The sequence below is a fragment of the Cornus florida genome, unplaced genomic scaffold (genome assembly GCF_030987335.1).
Source record: "Cornus florida cultivar Cherokee Brave unplaced genomic scaffold, ASM3098733v1 CherokeeBrave_3.0.0_Hap2_Chr02, whole genome shotgun sequence".
Lineage (NCBI taxonomy): Eukaryota > Viridiplantae > Streptophyta > Magnoliopsida > Cornales > Cornaceae > Cornus > Cornus florida.
This window is the reverse complement of record NW_026775572.1, coordinates 4740521-4749151: the sequence shown is the minus strand read 5'-3', so window position 1 is coordinate 4749151 and position 8631 is coordinate 4740521. Positions and strand designations below refer to the sequence as shown.

The 8631-nt window shown below is 32.1% G+C and overlaps 1 protein-coding gene across 1 annotated transcript; it reads left to right on the top strand.

Annotated features, from left to right (window-relative positions):
* The first annotated feature begins 216 nt into the window (after positions 1-216).
* LOC132293233 (2-Cys peroxiredoxin BAS1, chloroplastic) lies at positions 217-6646 on the top strand. Its single transcript, XM_059790611.1, has 7 exons — positions 217-552; positions 2091-2165; positions 3204-3285; positions 3415-3494; positions 5103-5228; positions 6014-6127; positions 6263-6646. Exons 1-7 carry the CDS (start codon positions 343-345, stop codon positions 6377-6379), a joined length of 804 nt encoding a protein of 267 aa, XP_059646594.1. The 5' UTR covers positions 217-342; the 3' UTR covers positions 6380-6646.
* The last annotated feature ends 1985 nt before the right edge of the window (positions 6647-8631 follow it).

Here is an 8631-nt window from a genome sequence, read left to right as displayed (position 1 = left end):
CTAAGAAATATAAAATATATATTGAAAATATATTTTAAAATTATAAATACATTAAAAAAGTGTCGAATACACGAATATGATACGAGTACGTAGCATCCTAGAAATATATTTACTTGGACCAAGTCTATATGTATTTACCTAAAAATGTTTACCTAGATTGCCGGTTTGTCCCAAAAGAGTGGAGCCGCTTTACCCGATATTCAACCCAGAGACACCACCAAAACTCCCACCCACTTTCTATACTACTTATCCGCTCAACAACCATATCTCCACCTTAGACTGCTAGCGAGCGAATCAGAGAACAATTGTAGAGTGAGAGAGAGGGGGATTTCGGCATCTCCAATGGCTTGCACAGCTGCTTCAACCACTCTTCTTTCTTCTTCAAACCCTAGGGCTTACATTTCCCCCAAATCTTCCCTTTCCAAGCCCTTCTCTCAATCCCCATCCACCCCCAATTCTTTCAATGGTTTCCGAAAACCCTTCCAATCTCTAGTCTCTCGTTCTATCGCCTCCCCCACATCTCACTCTAGACGGAGCTTCGTTGTCAGAGCTGTAAGTTTCATATTAGTTTTCCACCCTCTCTGTCTCTCACACACACATATTAGTTTCATATTTGGGCATTTCTAATGTTGACCGTTGCCTATTTTGCTCTCTCTCTATCACGTGGAACGCGTATTCACTCAGATTTTTATTTTGTTTTATTGAAGTAATTGTCTTCGGCTTAAATTTTCTGGGTGGAATTTATCCTTTCCAGGGATTTTATTTTTGGGTCCTAAAGCGATCTTGTGTTATGCTACATTGGACTTTAGAGCGCAATTAATGCGGAACTAATGTTTATTGTGTTGAATACGGGGAGAAATAATGTTCTGTTGTGCTTTTCTTTTTACTCTTGGATTTGAATATAGCATTCCATTACTAATTCCCTTTCACTCGTGTTTTTTATTTTTATTTTTTTTTGATAAGTAAAAATCTAATTAATCCCTTTCACTCGTTTTTTAACGTATATATTGTGATTTATTAGGTTTTTTTTTGCTCATGGCACATCTTTTTCCTTCTATTTGGTCCAATCATGGTTTACAAAAAGATACGAGAAAGGTTATGAAGTTTGGGATAGAACTTGCAAGTTTTTGTCAGGCTAAATAGAGTTTTTCCTATGTAAAATGCATGCTTTTCTTGAATGATGATGTTATTTTCTCTATAAATTTATATATTTCGTGTTATGTAATTGGTGCCTTGGAATTGACAGACCAATGCTAAAGGATGCTCATTTACTCAAAAATCTCCACTAAATTGTTAAGATGATTATAAAATTCAAGGGAAATCATTTGTGCTATGTTCGGTTGTATGGAATTGGTGCCTTGGAATTGGATTTGGAAAAAATTCAGTTTAAACTTTGAATTAAATTTTCTCAAATTCCAATTCCATGCAACTGAACATAGCATCAAAGTAAATGAGAAGACTGGGAGAGATTCATTAGAATGGCCAAAAATTAAAGGAAAGGTAAAAGCTTAGATGGTTAACTACAATTTGAAGAGTCTTGGCATTCTAAATCTGAAGCAATGCGTGTGTAGACTGAAAATGGTGTGGGATCTGGCCTGGAGCTTGCATAACATATATTACCTAGCTGACTGATAATGTCTCAAAGAGATGGGGATTTTCGAGCTGTACCACCTGCCTGCCTTTTTTTTCATCGTGTTCAAAAGGATTTGGCTGATGCCAGGATCCAGTCATTCTAAGTCTAACATCATTATCAATTTTAAACATATTAATTGTTTTTTACCAGATCCTATGTCCCTGAAGTAGATCCGTTGTCGCCCATTTGCTCTGATGGTATCCCATAATCAATAGACAAGAAAGGTTTAATATAGCATATTCTGTCATCAAATTGTTTAGAAATAGGAGAAATCAATAAATTATTTTATTTTTTTTGATAAAAAAACATTGCATGTTTTAAATAACTAAAGATTTAAAATCTTCTATTGTCTTATAACTTTGTATAAATTCTGCCTATCAAGTTTATCTGTTTCCCTTTCTTAGTTCAACTTCTGATGCATTCTCTGTCATGTCTCTTCTCATGTTCCTCTGTGCAGAGTGAACTTCCACTGGTTGGAAATTCAGCCCCAGATTTTGAGGCAGAGGCTGTTTTTGATCAGGAGTTCATCAAGGTAGTCTATAAAATCACAGTATTGTGAATGGCAAGTTGCATTCTTTGTCTTGTGTTTTGCGAATATTGTTTCGTTCTTAATATTATATATATTATTTTAATACTTGCTATACTGTGAGGAGTTACTATTATGATTGACTTTTATCAGTATGTGTACCTGAAAGAGTAGAATCAGCAAAAACATACTCACTCTAGTTAAACAGTATCACTTGCATGGTAATTAATTGATTTGGTTGTACCCTGGAGAGGAGTTAGGTACAAAAATCGACATTTACTCGCATGTAGCTCAGTAGCAGTAAAGATATTTATTTTCATCCGTGTACTGGTCAAAATCCATCGATTGTTACCATTTGAGTGATGTACAAGTTCCAACTGATTAAATGATATCAAGTTTGCCTAGAAAATTTAAGGGGAAAAAAAAGGACAAACAATGCCATGCCCAGTCTTCTTAACATCACGTAAGGGATGGATCCACATTGAAGGCAATGGGGGCAATTGTCCCCAGTGATTTTTTTTTTTTGTTTTTTTTAGTATTCTACCCTTATAATTTGTTCATTTTCAATAATATACCCATAAAATATTACATTTGCCCCCCCTAAAACTACAAAAAAATGCACTATTGCCCCTCAAAATTCATTTTTCACCCCACCCCCCCAACACCCACCTTACATCTTGGCTCCGTCCCTGATCATGTTTGTTTTCCAATTCAACACCCACCTTACATCTTGGCTCCGTCCCTGATCATGTTTGTTTTCCAATTCAACTTTGGTAATGGGCTGAATTGCATTGGGAAATCTTGCTTTGTACTTAACGTAATTATCTGTCAATTGCATGATATTGTAAAAAGCAAGCAAGGAAAGAAATGAAAACTCATATGTAATATCTAACTTTTAACTGCATTTAACTTTTTGAAATTTTAAAAATAGTTCTGTTCCTAGTAAAAATTGAGTTTGTTTAGTCCAGAGGTTTCTCCTAAGCACCACTTAATTTGTACCTAATATATTTAGTTTTGTTGATAATTGAGGGCTTGTTCTTGCAGGTCAAACTCTCTGAGTATATTGGGAAGAAATATGTGATTCTTTTTTTCTACCCTCTGGACTTCACATTTGTTTGTCCCACCGGTGAGTGTGATACTGAGCAGATATAATAATTTTATAGTGTGTATTATTTTACAGAATCAATTGTAAATTGAGGCCTGGTAGTTGTGGATGCTGAAATGTCATACTATTTCTTCCTTCCTTCTTGTATAGAGATCACTGCTTTCAGTGACCGTTATGCGGATTTTGAGAAGGTAAACACGGAAGTACTGGGGGTTTCTGTAGACAGTGTGGTAAGTTCTTTCTTTCTTTATTTCTTTTTCTTTTTTTGATGTCCTAATTCTTTAGTCTTTTTTCCTATGTTATGCCTCTTCTGATGCATTGATTTAAACTGTAAATTGAATACATCTGGGTTCACTTTTAATATCATAAGGAAGGTGATTACAAGTTCAGATGGGAAAGTCTGTTATTGGATGAACCTGAGTCATATATTCAATTGTTTTCACATGAGAACCTCCTTAACTTGCATGCCTATTAAAGAAAAGAAGCCCAATCTTTGATGCTTAATCGATACTTCCTATTGGGTGTACAAAATTTTCCACTCTTTAGTAATGTTTGGTCTTTATAGAGTTGCATGTTTCATTTTAAAGCATCCACTGTGTTCCTTTTATATTTTGACTCAGATTTATCTTCATGATTACCTGAAAATGTTAAACGATATTCTGCCTCTTCAGCTAAAGAGATAATATATATATATATATATATATATATATATATATATATATATATATATTTATATTTTATGCCTTGCTAAATCATCCTATAATGTTATATTGAGTGAGAGGCTGTCTGGTTTCTGGTTTCGTCTCTCCCACACTGATTAGAAAAAAGAAAAGAAAAAGAAGAGCCCCTCATCATCTAACAGCTAATAAAAGGGTTAATATTGGATACAATTTTTGTTCAGCTTGCCACATTACCCACATCTTTTGTTCAGCTTGTACCTTGATTGCCACTATAATAAATACCATACGGCCAAGCGTCCCCTTTGTTACTACCCACTTGTCTTCTTGTTCTTCCTCTTCTTTTTTGTTTTTTGTGTTCTTATTTTTGCAATGTTGAAAATCATCTACGTTCTTGTTCTTCCACTTCTCTTTGTGTTTTTTTTCCAATGTTGAAAATCAACTCATAACTCTACTCCTCCCTTTCTTTTCATCATCTTTATCTACTCTTTTTGTATCCCTAGCTATTATTTTTATGCCATATATGTTTATACTCTGAATAGATGCCCTACATGATCTATTTCCTTTGTAACCAAATTTTGCTTAATATGAGGGTGCTATATTTGAGGGCCTTACATGTGGTTGAAAGGAATGCAATGTCTGGCTATTCTTTAAATGTCCTTCAGCTTTGATTCTGATATAGAAAACATAGGTGCTTGAACTCCAGAAATTTCTGTGAAATTACCAATTGTCTTCATTTCAAATGAGATGAGGACATAATATGTTAAGAGACAATTAGGGATATGCTGCTAACCTCTATTAATAGCATAATAGAACGGCATTGCCCTTAAGATTTGTGTTATTATAGAAAGTACTATTATATATATATTTTTTGATAAGTATTACAGAAAGTACTTCGAGGTGCGCGCAAGCTGGCCTGGGCACCCACGATTGTAAAAACAAAAAAAGTATTACAGAAAGTACTGTTATCAATTTATCTTTTATTTACTTTTCTGAAACTATGAACTGCCTTTTTTTTTTATCAGAGTTTCTGGATGGTATAGGCATGGGGTCCCACTTCCTCTACCATTTATTAATTGTTATATTCTACCTTTGGTTACTCTTGTGCTGAAACTCGATATCTTTGTGCATCATAATGATCTTATGTAATTGTTCATGTAGTTCTCCCACCTTGCATGGGTCCAGACTGATAGAAAGTCTGGGGGGCTTGGTGATCTCAAGTATCCATTGGTTTCTGATGTGACCAAATCAATTTCAAAGTCATATGGTGTGCTGATCCCAGATCAGGTAAGCTTTATGTCATTATGAGCATAATTTCATCCTAGAATGGGTTTTTCATGTAAGTCATATATTGGGCGAAAGTGTTGCATGATTTTCCCCATACATACACTTATCAAGAAATGTAACTTTATAATTCAGTCATCCAATGAATTCACTTTCGTATAATGCTTTTCAGCTATAATGTTGAGATAATCCTGCTCCTATTTATGACGTCAGTTTTTCCCTCATCACTTGTAATAAAGAAACAAGATAGTCTAATACTGATTGCTTGTGCATCTTTACACAACCGGTCCCAAGCGTGAAAAAATGAGAGTTGCGATAGGTAGCTGGCAGCTTAAAACTATTGTCTGACCAATATGAACATCTTTGTGCATCTTTTGGTTCTTTTAGACTGTTTTATATTTTACATATTATTTGACTCCGTGGGGTGGGTAATATGTGCGTGGTCAAATAATGTGTTGAGACATATTAAACAAAATCATATACATATGTGTAATAAAACAAAAATTAAAACCATATACATACTCTAGATAAATTTACATATTAAGAGAAACATATGGCTCTGAGCTGGCTTGTCCCTTTGGTAAATGGAAATTCGGTGGTTTTGTCTCGCTGAACACGTTTTTAGTAACTCCAAATGATTGCTACATAAATCAGTATTGCAGTAATAAGGTTTAGACATGCTTCTCTCTTTTTGCATTACATTTTCCTTCATTATCTTCACACTCCATGCCACTATAAGTCTATAATCAGCTACATTTTCTCTATTTTTTTGATGTTCTATCTTGCAGGGAATTGCATTGAGAGGTCTTTTCATTATTGACAAGGAAGGAATTATTCAACACTCCACTATTAACAATCTTGCAATTGGCCGAAGTGTTGATGAGACAATGAGAACGCTCCAGGTAATTGACCATATATCGAAAAAAAAAGAAAAAAAAGAGAGTTTTGGATTTTGTTTTCATATTTTACCTATTTCATTGTCCTTGTCACAGATTAGTTAGTTTGCTATGCATTTTTGACGTGCATTGGTTGTGCAGGCATTGCAATATGTGCAAGAGAACCCAGATGAGGTATGTCCGGCTGGATGGAAGCCCGGTGAGAAGTCCATGAAGCCGGATCCTAAGCTCAGCAAGGAATATTTTTCGGCAATATGAGATGAATAGTACTGAAATCCTGGTAGCACCTCTGTTGGTTATATAGAGAGTTTCTACAGAGTTTTGTTTTCATCTACATGTTGTTTTTCCAAGTCATTTTGCTCACTTTGGAGCAGTTGTTTCTGGGAATGAACGAGTTGAACCAGATATGCCCCGTCTCTTAGAATTCATTGATGTAGCAAACTCAAGTTTCTGTGTTCTTCCCTCAAGCCTTGGATCGTATATTCAACTTCTTCAAAACTGAGTTACAACTTTCATTTTGATAAATCCTAAGGCTCCGTTTGTTTGGAAGAAAAATTTTTTTTTTAAAAAAATATTTTTCTTTTTTAGGTAAAATATTATTTTATTTTTATCTTTTCGGTGTTGAGATTGAGTTCATCGGGTAGGTATGTAAAATAACTTGTCGAAAATTAATGAATAAGTTATTTTTATTAAATTTTAATATTTTTTTTCTTTGTAAATATTTTACAACAACTAAACATCAGAAAATAAAAAAAATATTCTTTAAAAAATATTTTATGTTCAAATAAACGGAGTCTAAATGTTGAAAACAAGGTTGAAATAAAAAAGAGAAACATATAGAAAGAGGTTTGAGAAGGGTTTGTGATACACTCTTGCTTTTATAAACAAATCATTATCTATTACAAATATAAGTTGCATGAAAAAGAAAGGGAAAACTTAAAAACTTAAATGGTCTATTTTAAAAGTTAATTCTTTAATTTGATAGAATTATTATTAAGCAAAATAATTGCATGCATTGAGAATAATTGCACATGTCCAAAATGTTTGATAAGCTCTTATTTCAACATACTAAAGAAATTTAGAACCTATGAAATTTGTGCGGAAAATTTACATATTACATATATACACACACACAAGGGAAGGATCGTCGAAAGAACTTTTAAATTATAAATGGTACAATAGTAACAAATTTTTTATTATACAAAAAATACTGTAATTAATTTAGCCAAATGATGATCTCCATCTCAAGGCATGCACCATAGCAAATTAAAAAAAATCTATATATTTCTCACATTCGAAAAGTTTAATTATTTTCCTATAGTAACTAATCTTTAATTGCCCAAATTTTCACTATATTGGATTTTTTTATTGTTTGTACAAGTTTTCATATATAGGACGTAGCAGCATTATAGTTCAAACTCAACTTGAAGATGTTGTTTTTCTTTAGTGAAGAAATTATTTGATTTACGCTCCATTTGTTGACATAAAATAATGTTTTAGAAAAAGATCTTTCATTTTCAAGTAATATATATATACATATATATTATATTTTCGTTGACTTGTGAAAATCTTTTGCGATTCGTGAAATCTAAGAATTTTGATCCATGTACCTCACGTATGATCTCCTCCATATGCTTTAGGCACTGAATTAATTTATTAATAACAAACTTCTTTTTTACTACTACTATTATTATTATTATTTAGTTTCAGTTAGTATTTTATTACAATTCCATATTTAAATTATGTCATTAAGCAGACTAATCAATAATTCTACAATCATCAATCTCTTCTTTAAAAATACAATTTGTACTATAATTTATTAGCAGAACTAGTCATGTATGTAGCTTCTCTTTCCATAGATGTGAATTAATCTATCATTTTACTTTATTCTTTAATGGCTTATAAGTTATAATGACTTTTAATTATCGAGGCTCGGTTATTTGATAATTTTATTCGAATCTTATAATAGAATTTTAAAACATTGCTTAGGCAGAAGTGTAAAAATGAAGCATATACTATAGAGTTTGTATAAATTGGAATTCCCATATATTATTATTCTTATTATCATCTAATCGCTGAAAAGATATCTTCAGGGTTGGAATGACTATTATGACTGTTATTTGCTTTCTCTTTCAAGACCCTAATCACTCTAACCCAATTTGGAAGGTATAACGTGAACATCTAAGCTCCTGTGTAAAATATTTTTAAAAAAATATTTTTTATTTTATGGTATTTGATTATCGTATAATATTTACGAAAGAAAAAAATTATTAAAACTTAATGAAAATAATTTATTTATTAATTTTCTGTAAGTTATTTTTTACTTTTTAAAAAAAAAAAAATTAAAATAAAAGTTTACTGAGTTTTAATCTTTGTTTAATACTTTAAATTTTGACAAATAAGTTATAGAAATCATATTTAAATATAGGCATACAAAAATAGTAAAATAAATAAATGAGAAAATTTTTTAATTTTTTTTTTTTTTAGAATAGTTTTCTTTTTCCCATAAT